We start from the raw sequence: 19,718 nt of genomic DNA, 5'->3' as shown, positions 1-19,718 counted from the left end.
AGCCGTTTCAATTAGGCCCACTGGCAGTGACTGTACAATCCAATTCAGGACAAAAGACAGCAGAAAGGTTAAAGTGAAGTAAAGACACAGAAGCAATGAGCACTTTTTTGGCAAGTAAAATGTCTGGTCATCTTTTTTCCAGTAAGGAGATAGGCTATAGTCAGCTTACATTTATGCAATCCATTTTCTCATATGTGCATTATGAGCACAGGTGGGACAAAGTCATTGTTATGCAAGTCACAAGGCCTAAGTCTCAAGTCTTTGCCCTTTGACTCGACTTGCCCGAGTCAAGTCGAGTCAAAGATGAGTCAAGTCCCGAGTCGAGTCAGAAGTCAAAGCCAACAAGTCTCAAGTTGAGTACAAAGTCCTACCATATAGTTTCGAGTCACTTCAAGTTATCTTACCACAGAAATAAAAATTATATAAATCACGTATGTCTGTAAGATTTTTATTTATTTAAACCTCTTTTTATACAATGACATTAAGCAAATACAGTAAAAAAAAACAAAAAAACAGAAAATGTAAATTTTCACAAAAAATGCTTGTATTTCAACAGCATGGACAGCACCTTCAGTCCTGTATTGTATTGACCTCATATTGCAAAACAATCCTTTTAGCCTAAACTTAGGGCCATTATGGGAATATTGTTTAGATTATTTTTGGTTTACTTTAATTATTTAATTTATTCAATTATTTTGTTTTGCTTTACTTTTAATGCCAGCTTGCCCCCCTAGCATCCCCACTTTGAAAATTACTGCTATAAAGAACATGACTTCAGTTTCTTGAGGGGAAAGGGCTTTCTAATGACTTTTGAAGAAGTGAAAATATTCTTAATATTGCATACACTGAAACTGAAATGTAGTATCGTATACCGTAGTGTATAATGAATATTAACACAACAACATTGATGTGAGTAAAGAGTAGTTTCAAATACAACATGTGAGTCTATAAGGGATTTTCTGACATACGTTTCATATTCTTCTCAGGTGGCCCAAAACAAGCCCAATATTATTATATTATTTATTATCATCAGTATAATTTATGATCAATAATGTATCAATAAATGAGCCTGCAACATATTAAATTGAAATCTCTTGGGAGTTTAATAGGCAAATACAGATGAGATTTTACAAAATTCTTAAAATTGCAATAATGACTGTGAACAGAAGAGGTTTGGAGATGGAAAGAGAAAAAGTGACGTGAAGGATTATGGTAACTCCAGTCGGAGTTATAAGAGCAGTGGTGAACATGCACACTATACACCGTAAAAAGGACAAGCCCTGCATCTCAATGTGCAATCTGCTCTAAATAGTATTGAAAATTACTAATGTCAGCTACTATTTAGGTTTAATATGCACTTTTTTAAATAATGACCAACTGCAGAAGCGCTGCAATATAGAGATATATTTATAATAAAATACATTCGAACCATATCCACTGTTATTATTAGTAGCCTATAATTTTTTTCTTTTCTTTTTTATAATAGCCTGTCATAATAAATAGCCTACATTATAATAATATTTTTAAAATTAAATTAGGTGCCTCTCCTCCCTGTTTCATCTCCCTCTCTGTACAGAGATCTCTGCTGGTTGCATTGTTGTCTTGGTATTGTCTTTATTCACCTTTTTCTCATGGTTTCTCAACAGAAATCAGAATACAATATCATAGTTCTAATAAGGGCTCAACATGTCCCACCTGCAGAACTAAACCCGCGTTGTCTTCTGCTCTGCTGGTTAGATCAGCATTAAAGAACTAACTCAACTGTTAAATAACAGATATAAAATTAAAATAACATCAGATTTGTTTAGTTTTGAAAACGCACAAAAAATAGAGAAGTTAGAAATTTACTCTGTGGTTAAATAAATGTTCAGTGATATCTTCCAGAGATTTTTTCACTTTGTCGCGGGGTTTTCTCTTTTGTTTTGATATGGCAACTTGTAACACTAAGTTTCGTCATGTTGCATGTGTGGAATGTTTTAAACCATGTGTGTTACAATAAACCCCGCATTAGTTTGTGCCCAGCTACACTTTGCAGTTTAACACATTTAAACAGTTTACTGTTTGTGTGTTTAAACTTTCATGTTTGTACGGCTATATGTCCGTGAAAGAATTGCTAGCCGTGAGTTGGTGTATGTTCATGTGTAAATGTACGTTTGTACATAATTTGCGTCACAGATTTTGCTGGTGGGTGTGAGCCTCGGATCTGATCTGAATGGTCAAGGACCGGCAGCACAAGCATCTTTTGTGTGGAGATGTTTGTAGTGGGGTGAGTAACAGCGTGACACGACTGATTAGCAATGCAAAGCTCCGGTACAGCGCCATATTCTGCACTAGGGAAACATCAACCCTTTCCTGTGCGACATTAACCTCTTCTTCAGCTCAGGGACCACATCAACCGCAGGTAAACATAAGACAAATATCTATCAAACACATTACTAAACCTACCAATTAAACCTTGTCATAATCAACTACCAACCATGTTCACTCCAGAAACTCAATAATCAACAAACTACCAAACAAGTCAGCCGGGAAACATCCCTCTATAGCCTATGGTTTAATTTGTTATTTAAAAAGTTTACAACCACTCCATGTTCAATGGCCTACTACACAAAATAATATCAGAAAATATATGTTATTTCATAACACCACTTTGGAAAACTAAAAATCTGTATTTGAAGTGAAGATGTTCTACAGTATCTTGAGGCTCTTTAGTGGATTTCTGTTGACACTTCACTAAAACAAATCAATACTTTCCTTGCAGAGAAATAAAACGTATAGCCTATACCACAAGGAATAAAGAAAACACATAAATGCATTGATTGAGATGTAAGACTATTTTATATATTTTAGCATTTTTACAACACTTTAATAATTTGTATAATATGTAGGCTATATGATAAATATATTATATGTATTATTATATACCAAAACAATATTCCTTTATATAAAATAATAAAATAAAATAGTAATATTCATTAATAATTTAAAGGCATAAGTTAAAACATAAAATTACTTGATATTAATCTCATTAACCCTGAAATTTTAATGAATTTTCACATGGATGCATATTATGATTGAAGGTGTTGGCAAACCAAACTCTAATTTCCTAAACTTACCTATGACCAATGCTAAACTCACTCATAAAATCTGAGTTCAGTGAGTGTACTTAAATTAGTTTTTATCTGTGAGGTCACACTGTAAATAATATCCACTCATTATATTTTGTTCCTTTTTTGGATGGCCTTTTTTTAAGGTTTTCTTAAATTAAAGACGATTTAAAAATCTTTAACTTTAAATTAAAGTTAAATACATTGGAAAAATTAATTGGATAAACACATGGTGAATTCATGGTGATTAGGACAAGTTTTTTCCATTGAGTTGACCTGGAAAATGTGTCCCATTCAACCTGAATTCACCCTAGTAAATTAAGTTTACAAAAATGAACAAAAGTACAAAATGGAATATACTCGGTGACCCATAATCACACAAACACACACATCAAAGCGCACACTCTTGTTCTATGACTGAACCCACGCTTTCATTGTGTGATGGGAGAATGACATTGGCAGGGAGTTCGCCGGTCACATGGGTGGCCGTTCCTTCATAAATGGTGGCTGAAAGCCGGAGACACTCCATCTGACAGAAGTACACACATACAGACACGGGCACACACACACACACACACACTCACACCGGAGACACGGCGGGTCTCAGAACCCCTCTGCACGGGCTTTGCCCATGCCACTAACACCACCTGCGGAGTCTGGTAATGCTGAATACTGCATAAATCTCTTTCTCTCATTCACTTTCTCTGTCTGTCAGAACATAGGTGGTCTGCTGCTGTTTTCTTCTGTAGATGTAGTTGTATTTTCTCCTTGCTCTTGCTTTTCTTGTGACATGTAAATGGTTTTTACTTGTCATGGTGTGACTTCGGTCAATCACTTTGTGCAAGTAACAGCTTATACAGGACATCTGAGTTCATTGTCGGCACTCTGATTGGTCAGAATGACATTTTTATTCTTGTGTCATGAAATGTTTTAAAGATTTGTACACTAAGTCATGCATGGTCATTATGGGTTGCATATTATGACGTCTCATGCTTATTATATGGTAATAAAAGGGCTTAAATCAAGGCTGATAATAATATAGTACAAATATTTAAAATATAAAAAAGGTAATATATTCCAGTGATGCTGGATTTTTTAATGCAGCAGCCATTACTGTAGTGTAGCATGATCCTTAAAAACTCATGTGGATTTTTATGGATGTTGAAAACAGTTCTGTTCTGCTTAATATTTTTGTGGAAAGCGTGATGCATTTTTTTTCAGCTGAGTATATTAAATTCCAAATAGCAGCTTTTATTTAAATAAATACTTGTAACATCATGGCTTCACTGACACTTTTTTTAAATTTAATGTTTCCTTGCTGAAAAATCTTGCTCCCCTCATACTTTTGAACTGTAGTAAATATATTTTTATTAAAATGAGGCTGATAACAAGCTGATCACTGTTTGATGCGTCCTCTTTTGGGTTGAGAGTAGCTACTGTTCTAACGTGTGTGTGTGTGTGTGAGAGAGAGAAAGAGAGAGGGAGAGAGAGAGAGAGAGAGAGAGAGAGAGAGAGAGAGAGAGAGAGAGCTTGCTAACAGTTGCATTTTTCTCTGTTTTCAGATCTGGAACCAAAAATGAACTGGGCGTCTTTTTATGCCGTGATCAGCGGCGTGAACCGGCATTCCACTGGCATTGGGCGGATTTGGCTGTCTGTCCTCTTCATTTTCCGGATCCTGGTTCTGGTGGTGGCAGCTGAGAGCGTATGGGGCGATGAGAAAGCCCATTTCATCTGCAACACCCAGCAGCCTGGTTGCAACAGCGTGTGTTACGACCACTTCTTTCCCATCTCTCATATCCGACTGTGGGCGCTGCAGCTCATCATGGTCTCTACCCCCGCCCTGCTGGTGGCCATGCACATTGCACATCGTCGGCATATCGACAAAAAGTTATATCGCCAAGCTGGCCGCACCAGTCCAAAGGATTTGGAGCAGATAAAGACACAAAAGATGAAGATAACCGGCGCCCTTTGGTGGACATACATGATTAGCCTGCTGTTCCGTGTGTTATTCGAATCCGCCTTTATGTATCTCTTCTACATGATTTACCCAGGCTACAAGATGTTCCGGTTGGTAAAGTGTGACTCGTACCCGTGCCCAAACATAGTCGACTGCTTTGTGTCCCGGCCAACAGAGAAAACAGTATTCACCATATTTATGCTTGCGGTGTCCGGCGTCTGCATCCTGCTCAACATTGCAGAAATCATCTTTCTTGTTGCTAGGGCAACAAGTCGCCATCTCAATAACTCCAAGGACTCCGCGGTGGGAGCCTGGATATCCCAGAAACTGTTTTCCTTTTAGAAGTGCTCGTCTACTCACCCTGAAACCTTAATATTTCACTCAAACACTTAATGTTAACGAGGGCTAATAATATCCTCACGCCACTAATGATGTAGGAAACGTTATATCTCAACAATGGCCCGGTTTCTCAGACAGGGTTTAGATTGAGCCAGGATTAAGCCTTAGTTCAATAAGGACATTTAAGTAGCTTTTATAAACATGCCTCAGATAAAACAAAAACATTACTGGTGTGCCTCTTGAGACAAAAAAATGGCACTGACATATTTTAGGATATGTCAGTGCAAGTTGCTTAAACCTTGTCTGTGAAACCAGAGGGATATTTTTTTTTAAATATAGGCTACATAATATTACTCCACACATTTTTAGACCAGTGTTTAAATAAATTTACACTGCTGTATAAAAATGATATGTTGTATAGCTAAAAATACTACAATAAATTAAATAAAATCTCAGTCTAAATTTATTTGTGGTAAAATCTCTGATGACAAAGATTAGATTTCACACATGAATTGCACGTCCAAAAAAACAAACAAAAGTGTTTGTGTGTGTGTGTATGTGTGTGTGTTTCTCGACTGCTAATCAAAATAAACTCAGCAGTTGGATTAATTCCATTGGCAGTACAAAATGACAATGGCAATTTATTTCAAATGTGTGTGTGTATGTAGAAAATGCCGAAAGTTTTTAGTGATGGGTAGGTTTAGTGGTGTAAGGGGATAGAAAATAGGCCTACAGTTATTAAAACCATTACATATGGAGAGATTCCAGACTCGTGTGTGTGTGTGTGTGTGTGTGTGTGTGTGTAGGCGTCGAGCATGTTCACGTGTTTCAGGTCATGCTTAATCACCTCAGGGCTGATGACAATATGACAAAGAATCTTCACCTATACTATGTGTTTGTGTGTGTGTGTGTGTGTGTGTTAGGGTTAATTTTGGCAGGGAACACAATCCCTAGGGAGAATTTTGAAGAGTGTACCACCTGCCTTGTTTCTCAGAGCCTTTCTAGTGAGTGACAGCTGTCAGGACCAATGGCAGAGTTTAGTTGAACGGATCCATTAATCCAGTAAATGAAACTATATTTTATTTAAACTCTCTCTCTCTCTCTCTCTCTCTCTCTCTCTCTCTCTCTCTCTCTCTCTCTCTCTCTCTCTCTCTCTCTCTCTCTCTCTATATATATATATATATATATATATATATATATATATATAAAAAAACATTTAAATGTATATGTGGTAGAGTATCTGCCTGATGACAGGTTGGATTTCATATAAATATAAATGGTCTAATTGTTTTATCAGTTGTAGCCTACTTCGTTGTCCTGGTTTTAAACCAGAACCAATAAGTCTTAAACTGATTTAAATGTAGTTATATTCACATAATCTTAATTGAAAATGCAAAAATAATAATAAAATAAAATAAAGATGTACAACATTAAAATAACCTAACATTTTATTATAGCTTTCTTCTTTTTTTTTTACAACATAGGTATGAAAGGTAGCCAGCTTAGTTACATAGGATTTAATATTGGACGAATCTCTGCAGTATATGTCGAAGCACTGCAGTAAATATTAATAATAAATCAATTTCCTGCAATTAATTTTCCACTTGCATAAATTTGTGTTTCGTGATATAGGTTTATAACTGCTATCATAGGCCTATGAACATCTACACACAGTTTTTAGCAATTCAGATTCATTATGATTTTCAGATTCGTTTCTAGTATGTCAAACTAATATTTAATAGTCTCTTAAGGAGTTATTTTTGCTTTACTCTAGGTGGCGCTACAGCTCCAAAAGACCAACTCTCGATAGAAACCACAGCGACTGTATGCCATAGGCCCTCCGGGGTTAGATTTGAATAGCCCTGCTGTAATGCTTAATCCAATTGCAAGGTCAGCCTCTCAGAATAGCATTTGGCATATCCTGTTTATTAGCATTATGATGTTTTTTTTTATTTTTATAGGCCTTTAAATTATAAATGGGAAGGACATATATTTCAATAATCTGTTTTTAAAATGCTTATTAGTAATTTGGACTGACCTACATCATTATTGAATAATTATGGTATTATTATTATTTTAAATGACACAGTTCATTAAATCGATACCATCTAACTCCATGTAAGCATATCACTTTTCCTTTATTCCAAGGATTCCAATTACACCGATCAAGCATAACATTATGAACATATCATAATATTGTGTTGGTCCCCCTTTTGCTGTCAAATCAACCCTGACCCATCGAGGCATGGACTCCACTAGACCCCAGAAGGTGTGCTGTGGTATCGGGCACCAAGCTGTTAGCAGCAGATCCTTTAAGTCCTGTCCTGTAAGTTGTGAGGTTGGTCCTCCATGGATCAGACATGTTTGTTCAGCACATCCCACAGATGCTCGATTGGACTGAGAAATGGGGAATTTGAAGGGCAAGTCAACACCTCAAACTCGTTGGTGCTCCTCAAACCATTTCTGAACCATTTTTACTGTGTGGCATTATCCTGCTGAAAGAGGTCACAGCTAGCCTAGAAATCTAGACACACCCTAGTGGCAGCACATTTAATCTGCCCGCAAGTGTCAAACATCTTGATGTGGGTCTGGCTTGTCAGGCTAGGTCACAGCCAGCAGGGAGTACCATTTCCATGAAAGGGTGCACATGGTCTGCAACAATGCCTAGGTAGGTGGCAATGTGTCAAAGTAACATCCACATGGATGGCAGGACCCAAGTTTTCCCAGCAGAACATTGAACAAAGCATTACACTGCCTCTGCTGGCTTGCCTTCTTACCATAGTGCATCCTGGTGCCATGTTTAGCCCAGCCCCATTTGCAACAAACTGTGATGCACTGTGTATTCTGACACCTTTCTATCAAAACCAGCATTCATTTCTTGAGCTTCAGTAGCTCCTCTGTTTGATCGGACCACACGGGCCAGCCCTTGCTCCCCACATGCATCACTGAACTGTGGCTGCCTAATGACCCTGTCGCCAGTTCACAACTGTTCCTTCCTTGGAACATTTTCGGTAGATACTGACCACTGCAGACCAGGAACACCCAAAAGATCTGCAGTTCTGGAGATGCTCTGACCCAGTCGTCAATCCTACACAATTTGTCCCTTGTCAAACTCACTCAAATCCTTACACTTGCCCATTTTTCCTGATTCTATTACATTAACTCTGAGGACAAAATGTTCACTTTCTGCCTAATATATCCCACCCACTAACAGTTGCTGTGATGAAGAGATAATAAGTCTTATTCACTTCACCTGTCAGTGGTCATAATGATGTGCCTGTACATCCCTGTATAAGATTTTTTTTTGAGCCCTGGGTCTTCTGTCACCAGCCAATCCAGATTTTACCCGGGTTTATAGGGAAAGTAAAATATTCCCTGTCATGTCAGACCACATATCCTACATTCCAAATACAATCTGAGACACACAGCCTTGTTTTTGTTTTTTTCTACCTCTCTCTGTATAAGTTCTCAGTTTAGTGCTAAACACACTTCAAAAAGTGATAAACTAAAATAGAAAGACAAACAAATATACATATTTCATTTACTGGATTAATGGATCCGTTCAACTAAACTCTGCCATTGGTCCTGACAGCTGTCACTCACTAGAAAGGCTCTGAGAAACAAGGCAGGTGGTACACTCTTCAAAATTCTCCCTAGGGATTGTGTTCCCTGCCAAAATTAACCTTAACACACACACACACATATACAGTGTATTTGTATAGGTCAGTCTTCTCTTACTGTTTGTGCCAGTGCTGGAATACAGAAGAAAGTGTGTATGACAGAAGACGACCAGCACTGCGTATAGACTTGTAGACTTATGTCAATTTGTGTGTGAGAGGATCATTCTAGCTCTGGACATTTAAGCAAGGTAAGTTTCATGCTATAGAAGCAACTTTCGCATACTCTAACTAAATGGTGAAGTTACATTCAGTCATATATTATTATTAGATATTATTCTAGGAGTTTTTCTGCTTGTTTTAAAGTTTGAAACCTTGGCCTTCACAGACTTCGAAACATACAAACACACACACATACACACACACACACGCACGTGCGCGCACACACACGTTGAGTCAAGTGTGTTTCAACTGCTAAGCTAAAGAAACTGCTAAGCATTTAGTTTCATATAACATGTATAGAAAATATCCTTATTTTAACATTTTATTTCTGGAATCTGTGTTCCTGTGTCTGACAGCACAGGAACAGGATCTGTCAGAATGAAAATTCATTGTAATACCTTTCAGATTTAGATCGTATTCACTAACAGTTTTTGATTCCGTTCATTTAATATGAATCAGATAGAGATGATGGCTTAATAAGGGTACAAATGATTGTCAGACCATTTAGGTTTTGGGAAGCAAAAGGGGTCCTATATTTAGTATTATGACTAATGTGATTAATTCATATATGACTGTGCGTGTATATTTAGTGTGTACTTGAGAAATTGTTCTTCAGAAAATGTGGGTGTGTGTATGTGTTTCAACTGCTAAGCTAAATAAACTCAGCAGTTAGTTTCATATAAAATGGAAAAATCCTTATTTTAGCATTTTATTACTGGAAGGCCAACTTTCAATTATATAATAATATATAATAATAATAATAAAAATAACAATTATGATATATGACTGAATGTAACAACACCATTTAAGTCTCTTTTTAAACTTTGGTTTAAAAATCATGAGATTAATCACAATTATGTTTGTTCTATTGACAGATAAAAAACAAAAATAGTCAATATCGACTTATTACATATTAGATATTTTACAGAAAATATTTAACATATATTTATATACCTTTACTTTACATGAAAATACATAGCAAGCTTTATATGAAGGATGTCCATTAGAAAGTACATCATAATATTTGGGGGTCCTAACATATTTTTTTTTTTGTGAAAATATAAAACCCCCGTTAAGACACTTTAATGTTGAGTTAAATGGAATCTGTACACAGACAGTATGCAATACAGGAAGGATGAAGTGTGTTAGAAGAGCCACGTGTGTGTGTGGGGGTGGGTGGGTGTAGGGGTCGAGCATACCCACCTGTTTCAGGTCATGCTCAAGCATGAGGACATGACAGTCAAACCTCAGGGCCGATGGCAATATATAGGACAAAGAACATTCAAAACACCCCTCTATATGTGTGTGTGCGCATGTGTATCTACATAACCAGATTACTACTATGCATGTGTTTGTAACAAATTAATCTCCTTTTGGGGACGCATTTGTACAAACAGTATGTACATTTTTTTTTTTTGTAAACGTTTTCTGTATAAAAAACCATTACATCTCCCCAGAAAGATTAGTGCACCAGACGCACGTGTGTGTGTGTGTGTGTGTGTGTGTGCGCGCTTATTTTTGGGAAATATCAGGAAACAAATGTTTATAATGACATGGGTATGAGAGGGTGAAATATGAGGACATAACCAATGTCCCCACTCTTCTAAATGGTTATAAATCATACAGGGTGAGGTTTTTTAAGAAAGTAAAAATGCAGAATGTTTCCTGTGATGGGTAGGTTTAGGGGCAGGGGAAGTGTAGGGGGATAGAAAATACGGTTTGTACGGCATAAAAACCATTACGCCTATGGAATGTCCCCACATTTCACAAAAACAAAATGTGTGTGTGTGTGTGTGTGTGTGTGTGTGTTTTAAAGGGATAGTTCACCAAAAAATGTATCACTCCTGCTCATGTTGTTCCAAACCTGTATGAGTTTCTTCCTTCTGTTGATCACAAAAGATGATATTTTGAAGAATGTTGGTTACAAGACAGTTGACACCCCATTACGCAGCATGGTTTCTGTGATGGGTAGATTTAGGGTTTGGGGATAAAATGTACTGTTTGTGAAGTATAAAAATCATTATGTTTAAGGAATGTCCATATAAAGCCATATTTTCTACAATGGAAGTCAATTGCTACCGTCAACTGTCTGGTTACCGACATTCTTTAAAATATCTGCTTCTGAGGAGGTTTAAGGGTGGGTAAATGATGACAGAATTAAAAAAAATCGGGTGAACTATCCTTTTAATACCTGTTGGATCTGTTTTGTCTAAATTTAAAATGTTTTACATTTTAAATTAGTCTTTTTGTAGGGATGTATCTGTGCTATTGGACAATACTGACATAATAATCCAATAAGCCAAACAAAATACAAAATAATTTTCATATCTTTCATTGATTATTGCCCATAATGACAGATTATCTGTATGAGCCAGAACTCTAATTGCTATTGACGCATCCCATTATATTGGTGTGTTTTGCAGGGGGGCACGCAACAGTAATGGGAGACTGGAACAGTCTTGGGAAGCTTTTGGAAAATGCCCAGGAACACTCCACGGTGGTGGGCAAGGTCTGGCTCACCGTACTCTTCATCTTCCGTATTTTGGTGCTCGGTGCTGCCGCAGAGAAGGTTTGGGGTGATGAGCAGTCCGGTTTCACCTGTGACACCAAACAACCTGGTTGTCAGAACGTATGTTATGACGTAACCTTCCCGATCTCTCACATCCGATTCTGGGTGCTTCAGATCATCTTCGTCTCCACTCCTACACTGATCTACCTGGGACACATCCTTCACCTGGTGCGTATGGAACAGAAACAAAAATGCACTGAGGAGAGCGGGGCGGACAAACAGGCACTTTTAAGCTCCAAAGCTGGAAAAGGTCCTATACGCGATGAACAGGGGAAGATCCGCCTGCAGGGAGTCTTGCTACGCACGTATGTCTTCAACATAATCTTCAAAACACTGTTTGAGGTGGGCTTCATTGTGGCACAGTATTTCCTGTATGGTTTTGATCTCAAGCCACTGTACACCTGCAACAGGTGGCCCTGCCCTAACACCGTCAACTGCTACATCTCACGACCTACGGAGAAAACCATCTTCATCGTGTTCATGCTGGCTGTGGCCTGTGTCTCTCTGCTGCTCAACCTGGTGGAGATGTATCACCTGGGATTTACCAAGTGCCGACAGGGTCTCCGTTACCGGCGCTCTCATTCAGTCTGCGACACTGTATCTAAAGCACCCAGTGAGGTGGTTCAGTTTGTGCCAAACTACCCGTATTTTCCACCTCACGCTCCTCCTCCGGCTCCCTTTCCCGCCGAGCCGCACTTCAACCTCTCGGAACCCGATGGAACCTTCCAGCAGCATGGCAGCCGCTCGGTTTGCAAGCAAAACCGCGAGAACATGGCTGTAGAGCGCGGCGGCAAACCTGACGCAGCGGACGTCAAGATCAGTAAAGCGGCGAATTCTGTCCCCGGATCACCCTCGAGCCAGCAGCGCAGGCCCAGCCATTCAAGTCGCTACAGCAACAACAAGACCAGGATGGATGACCTTAAAATCTAACCAGAAGGAGACGAGACTCCATCACTGATTCCGGTCTCTCCCGATATGAACACACAAGAGATTCACTCTCTCGCTCACTGGCACTGAGCATGATGAGATTCATTTACAAAAGTGTCATTCGGAGTGACATCAGAATAAGGGAGTCTGAATGTAAATCGGTGTGATGCTTTCCTTTAATTCATTTTGTGGGAACATTGCAATCACTCGGTCATCGATTGAACAGACTGATGATTGAGTAATGGACTGAGTCATATGGAGCCCATTTCTGCCACATAAGAAAAAAAATCATGCTTTGGTAAATTATAATTGGACATAATTATGAGTTCAAAGTTAAAATGATAAAAGTAAGAGCATTCCGAATGAAAGTGAACACGAAGCTTGAAACCCTTCACGAAGGGCCCTTCCACAAGTTCATTATAGCGAAGGGTACATGCCATAATCACTTCGAAGAAGTATTTTTATCATTTTGTGGTCATGTGACCAAGGGTGGCGAGTCCTCATTAATTGTAAAGCTAGATGGCAGGAGAGTTCAGGTTAACATATAAATAGAATCATTTGTAGGATAAGAAGAATTAGGATATTATGAGCAGTATTCTATAAAACAGGTCGTATCACTTCCAGTTGGGGTCTTATTGTGGTTATTGCAATTATGAAGCTGTTTTACTCAAAATGCCTTTAAAGGAGAGCATAACTGATGCCCATCGCCCATGCAGCTTGATATCTAAAAGTTATTTAGTGTTGTTCTTCTCACTAACATTAAAATGTAATAAATCAGCAACAATAAAAAGATAAAAGTCCATAGATGTGGTCGTCAGTTCATACTGCAGTAAACACTTTCTCCAACAAGCAATATTACACACATTTGTCATAGGCTACATTTCATATGAAGTTTAAATTATAGTTATATAGGTAAGAAATGTGTTTAATAGTAGATATGTTAGTTAAAAGTCTCCAAACAAGATACTTTCAATTTTAAAGTTGAGATTTTTGTTATGGTTATGAATTTTTATTTCTTGATTTTGACTTTTTATGTAAATGCTAACATTTTATGTTGTAATTTTGATTTATCAAAGCATGATATTTCTTCTTATGTGGCAGAAATGGTCTTCCATAGGTAAAATACTTTCAAATGATTAAGAATTGCTTTACATTTACCAGCAATAAAATACTTAGGAGACTTACGGGTAAAATGTGAATGTCTGAATGATGTGAGGTATTTTGGAGGGTTGGGGGATTGGACTGACTTCAGAGGAAAGCTGATTTATTTATATTATTTCAGTGGCAACACTAATTCACATTTCAAGTCAATAGTTTACAACAGTTCCATCACCCAGACTTCAGTTCTGTTAGGTGTTTATCGTGTCTTCAAAGTGTCTGTGGCCTCTTTTTAGCCATAGAACCAGCACTGTATGAATGTAGTGTCCACACATTCTCAGCATGTAGCCTAAACATGATTGATATAAAGCAAAGTTGCTATGTGTGTACTATTCACTTCTTAAATAAACACTGAAGACTATTCTTAGAGAACTGAAATGACTGCCCAGAGACACTCTGTATGAGCATGCGTGTCCAGTTTGAAACAGGATACAGGTCTAGCATACGGGAAGGAGTTCCGATTGGCTAAATCTGTCCCATTAGGCAAGAGTAGCTCAAATTCAAGTGGCTCAAATAGTTGCCAAAAGCATTTCAGAATATCCAAAAAGTTTAAAGTGTCACATGGACGGTTATGGATGTGTTATGCGTCAGCGCAGCGGGGGATCATGACTCTCATGACCCCCGCATTTTTTAAAAGACAGCATCGATCCCCGCACTTTTGATAAGGGAAAATAGCATTCGCGATTTACTAACTTAAACGGACATTCCGGGTGTGCGTTATCGTCTGCGATTATATCTTAATTGTTTCAATGTGTATTGTGTTACATAAACTATAATTGACTATATATCCCTATACACTGCGTGATGTAGTCTGGATTAGACTAGTGTGGGTGAGCATTTACAGTGCACGCTTTCACTGCAAGATTTTCCTCATAGGCCTATATTATACAAGAAAAGCCTAGATACATTAGGGTGCAGGTTTTATCCAGGCATCAGCATAACAAATGTGATATTGAGTTTTTCATGTGTACTAAACAAGAAGTTAATAAGTGACTTACATAGACACCTCACACTGCTGTTTTTGCTCTTCTTTTTGCAAACGAAAACAGTTCAAAACAAAGCTACGTCGCTGTATTTGCGTCTCGGTTTCCTTACTAAATGAATGAATCGGTTGAATATCAATGACTCACTCATTAACAGTGACTTGCTGCCACCCACTGGCCGTTTTAAATTGCACATTTAAAGTATATTTTCATGTTTAAATCATTTCGAATATATTCAACGTTTTATGTTTAAAACATTGTTTATGCATTTGTAACTGCAGGTTATTCATTTGTCACATCTGAGCTCATTAAACAATCTGTGAAAAGTAAATTATCTGCCACTTCATTTCATTCCATTGCAAAGATGAATTTTGTTATTTCATTTGATTGGTAACAGCTAGCCCTTGTGTCTTGTTATTGGTTTAAATTAAATTGACACAAAAGCTGATGTAAACAATTTAGGTTTAAAATTATAAAGTTAAAAATGCCCATAACTGCAACATATTGGAAAAGATCCTTTCTGTCACTGCTGTGAACTGACCACCACACACAGAATATAAAAATATCAAAACCTGAGTGAGCCGTCCATTTTCCTAAGTTTTGTATTTCACTTCATATTGTAATAATGTATTATTCCATTAATGATCAGGCAAGTTTAATATCATGGTCGTCCGACAGTGAGCCTGAAGTGGTGGTGTAAAATCAGATTTTTTTTTCTTAAAAAAATCTTAAAAGTTTCCACACATGCCAGCACAACAAAACGTACTGCATTTACTAGATGCCAAATCAACAACATAGAAAAAAAAATCGCTTCAAATTTTACAAATCTTTGGAAGATCTCACTGAAAATGTATTTACATGAATATGTATTTGTATTCGCATAGCAAAAGTACATTTCTTAAGTTCATTTTTCACCTCAGTTTTTTGTGTTTATTCAAAACTAGACAAATCTGATGTTTTTTTAATCTTATTCCATGGGGGAAATTGGAGAAAGAGGGGCATCCATAATCTGCTGAATCCCCTCTAGACTGATACGTTCTGTCACAGGATTGATATGGAAAAATGGAGTGAGGACTCAAAATGCAGGACAATTATATTTTATTAGCAAAATAATAAAAATAAACACACCCACAAAAATAATCCACGAGGGGGAAAACCAAACTAGAAATAAACTTAACACAAGGAGCAGGAGCAGGAACAGGAATGGAACATGGCAGGGAACATAGACATAAGACATACCAATCATGATGCACCAGCACAGGACTGAACACACAAGATAATAAAGGGTGACAAATCAAGCAGGAAATGAGGGACAGGTGGGTCCAATCAAACAATAATCAGAAAACAAAAAGGGGCGGGATCCAGACAGAAGACAAGTGCACATGGCCCAGAAATAAACCAAAACACCACATGTGCTACACAAGACAAGACAGACATGTGACAGACCAGGGCGGCAAAGGAGGGACAGACTAGGGGGAGGCAGAAAGTCCATGAGGCCAGGGCGGCCCACCAAGTTCATGGAGCCAGGGCGGACCACCAAGTTCAGGAGGCCAGGGAGGCATACACAGTTCAGGAGGCCAGGGCGGCTCACAAAGTTCAGGAGGCCAGGCCGACCCACAAAGTTCAGGATGCCAGGGAGGCATACACAGTTCAGGAGGCCAGGGTGGCTCACAAAGTTCAGGAGGCCAGGGCGGCCCACAAATTTCAGGAGGCCAGGGAGATATACACAGTTCAAGAGGCCAAGTCCTCTCTGGACTCGACACATGAAACGTAGCCCCCTCCAGACTCGATGTACAGGCTGGTATGGACCACTGGAACAGGGACCTGGATGGAGACATGGGCATCAGTGGGCTCTGGGCACAGGTATAGAAAGCCTAGACGTGATGGCCATCCTGGGCCACAATGCTCCCAGAACGTTTAATGTTTAACGTGTTCTAAACGTTTAAAAAGCACTAAAAACTTGTAATCGTGTTTACCACAACTATCTGTTTGAAGTTATATAGCTCAATAGGCGATTTAATTGCGAAGTTAAATTCCACATCCTGCCAACTTGATCCTACACCAGCTGTTCTGCTTAAGTTCTGTGTCCCTGAGGTTGCACCCTTCATAACACATGTGATTAACCGTAGTTTGTTGTCCGGCATCGTTCCAGCAGATCTAAAAATGGCTGCAGCGATGCCGATTCTTAAAAAAACAGGCCTAGACCACCTAAACATGGACAATTACAGACCAATATCCAACTTACCATTTATAAGCAAAGTCCTTGAAAGGGTTGTTGCTTCGCAATTGCGATCATATTTGGATATAAATGGCCTTTTTGAATCTTTTCAGTCTGGTTTTCGCCCATCACACAGCACTGAAATGGCTCTTCTCCGGGTGGTTAACATTCTTCTGTCCATGGATGCAGGGCTGATAAACATCTTGCTTTAAGATTTAAGCGCTGCTTTTGACACAGTCTGCCATGAATAAATGATCCCTAGGCTTTCATCACTGGCTCTGCACTTTCTTGGCTCATTTCCTACATTGGTGAAAGAAAGTATTATATCACTATACAAGGGTTTAGATCTGCTACTGCTTCACTTACACAGGGTGTTCCTCAAGTTTCGGTTCTTGGCCCACTATTATTCATCATCCACTCGGTGACATCATAAGCAGACATGGACTTCAGTTCCACTGCTATGCTGATGATATTCAAATCTACCTCACCACCAGCTCTGATAGGCCATCTCTGCCTGACTCACTCGCTACATGTATCAGGGTTATCAAGTACTGGATGTCCCGGAATTTCCTTAAATTGAATGATAAGAAAACTGAGATTATTGTTTATTGATTGGTTCTACTGCCACAGTCAAAAGGATGAGCCACACTACTCCTCTACTTCATGACCTTCACCGGCTACCTGTAGCATCACGTACACTTTAAGGTATTGCTTCTAATGTTCAAAGCACTAAATGGTCTTGCTCCCCAATATCTGTCTGACTTACTTTCCCCTTACCGCCCTGTAAGGGGAAAGGGTAAGGTCGTTTAGTATAAATGCTCCTCAATTAAGGAATTCACTACATCTTACACTACGAAATATCTCATCTGTGGGTGCGTTTAAGTCCCAGTTAAAAACATATCTATTCAACAAGATTTTTGGATAATGCAATTATATGTATTATGTGATTGTGATGTGTGTATAGATGTATATGTAGGTGTCTAAATTTACTGTAATGTAAAGCAACCTTGAGCTACGGAAAGGCGCTATATAAATAAAACTTCTTCTTCTTAAAAAAACAAAAACAAGCTTGAAACTACTTACCTTTAAACACCTTTAAACATCTACGCTTACATGTAAATCAGGCGGTGGTGCCGTTTTTTCATATAGCATAAAACGGCGACGCAAAGAATTGTGGGTTAGGCTATATGCAGCTAGCGAAGGACACACCTCACGCACACTCCGAATTCCTGTAAAAGAAAGAAGGGTGCATCGAAGTTGCATTTGGAGTGTCCTACTCACTCTTTTGAAATGAGACAAGCCTCGTGACGCATGCAGCCTTCGAATTTGACATTTGAAGGATGCAGCCTTCTGAAATGAGACACAGCTGGAGGAGTTACAACGAGCCCCTATTAGAACTATATATATTATATTCTGAATTATATTGAGAAACAATGAGAAAAAAAGTGAATGAAGACATAAGAGTCAATGTTCAGAAATAACTGCTTTGAACTTTGTATATCTGTGCTCTGTAGTGTTTGTTGTCAAACAAAAGTTTTTTTTTATAATTTAAAAAAAGCATTATTTTATTTGAAAAACTTAATGATTACAATTTAATGACAAAATATTTTAGTTTGTCTTGTATATTTTTCTGATTGTATCAGATATCATTTTAAGCTGTCATATGGTGATGTCACAATGTACCCACCTATGGGGCATGTTGTCATATTTCACTTCCATTATTTCGGGGTAAATCAAGAAAAAAGTATACACCGTATTAATGAAACAAAACCATGTAGGCTAAGACAAGTAAAATTAACATGGGTAAAAATAAATACCCTGAACCCTAAGTGGATTTACACAAACTGAGAAAGTAAAAAAAAAACAAAAAAAACAGTTGAAGTGTTAGGTTGTGCTCAGCTCTCTAAGATCATTCAAAGCAGCAGCATCCTGACTGAAAAAGAGCCAAAGTGACTTATTTGAAGATTTGAATTGGGCTAAAATTGACAAAGTCACTGCATACAAAGAGTTTCATGTTAGCATGTTGCTAAACTAATAACTTCATACTGACACATACATAAATATTAGGTGAAATAAAATGCATGCATTTTCAAATAGATGAAAGGCAGATATAAAGATTAGAAATTTGAAGTACAAAATAATACAATGTAAATAAATGCTTACTTTAGCTTGAAAGCTCAATAGGTATGAAATGGAGCATGACAGACACTTTCCCCCAGAGGGAGACTACAACCTTGGATTAAAGTTGCCATGAAACGAAAATATATATATATATATATATATATATATATCTTATCTATATATTTTCCCATATATTTTCTAAATGTATGTTTTGTGAGCGAATGCTTCATTCATACATAGGTTTCTTATTATTATTAATATTATTGACAAAATAATTCTTAGTCAGACTCTGATCTCTAATGGTAAAAGGACTGGTGACCCTGGACATTTCCAGTAATTTATTCTGCTAAAACCATCCACAACTGACTGCAAGTTCACATTAATTTTGAGACGTCACAACATGAAACTAACCAAATCTGTTACACTTAGATGTACGTCACAACATGAAAGAGAATATCAGTTTCATTATGACTTGCCATGGGAGCCCAGTAGATTAGAGG

General features: G+C 38.0%; 2 protein-coding genes across 3 annotated transcripts; both read left to right on the top strand.

Moving 5' to 3' along the window:
- The first annotated feature begins 2,259 nt into the window (after nt 1-2,259).
- On the top strand, nt 2,260-5,858 carry gjb1a (gap junction protein beta 1a). 2 transcript variants are annotated; one of them, XM_067440223.1, is made up of 2 exons: nt 2,260-2,401; nt 4,670-5,858. In XM_067440223.1, exon 2 carries the CDS (start codon nt 4,684-4,686, stop codon nt 5,404-5,406), a length of 723 nt encoding a protein of 240 aa, XP_067296324.1. In that variant the 5' UTR covers nt 2,260-2,401; nt 4,670-4,683; the 3' UTR covers nt 5,407-5,858. The 2 variants fall into 2 exon arrangements, with proteins under 2 accessions (XP_067296324.1, XP_067296323.1); XM_067440222.1 differs by lacking the exon at nt 2,260-2,401 and adding an exon at nt 3,641-3,766.
- Nucleotides 5,859-9,167: 3,309 nt separating this feature from the next.
- On the top strand, nt 9,168-14,378 carry gja2 (gap junction protein, alpha 2). Its single transcript, XM_067439131.1, is given in 3 exon segments — nt 9,168-9,271; nt 11,666-12,732; nt 12,735-14,378. Coding segments are annotated over 2 exon segments (1,221 nt in total). The 5' UTR covers nt 9,168-9,271; nt 11,666-11,682; the 3' UTR covers nt 12,906-14,378.
- The last annotated feature ends 5,340 nt before the right edge of the window (nt 14,379-19,718 follow it).

This window comes from Pseudorasbora parva, chromosome 3, assembly GCF_024679245.1.
Source record: "Pseudorasbora parva isolate DD20220531a chromosome 3, ASM2467924v1, whole genome shotgun sequence".
Lineage (NCBI taxonomy): Eukaryota > Metazoa > Chordata > Actinopteri > Cypriniformes > Gobionidae > Pseudorasbora > Pseudorasbora parva.
This window is presented reverse-complemented; position numbering and strand designations above follow the sequence as displayed.

Coding starts and splice junctions, on each gene's coding strand:
- gjb1a (XM_067440222.1), top strand. CDS start 3,739: ATGCCACTAACACCACCTGCGGAGTCTG. Junction 3,767..4,669: donor AACACCACCTGCGGAGTCTG/GTAATGCTGAAT, acceptor CTCTGTTTTCAG/ATCTGGAACCAAAAATGAAC.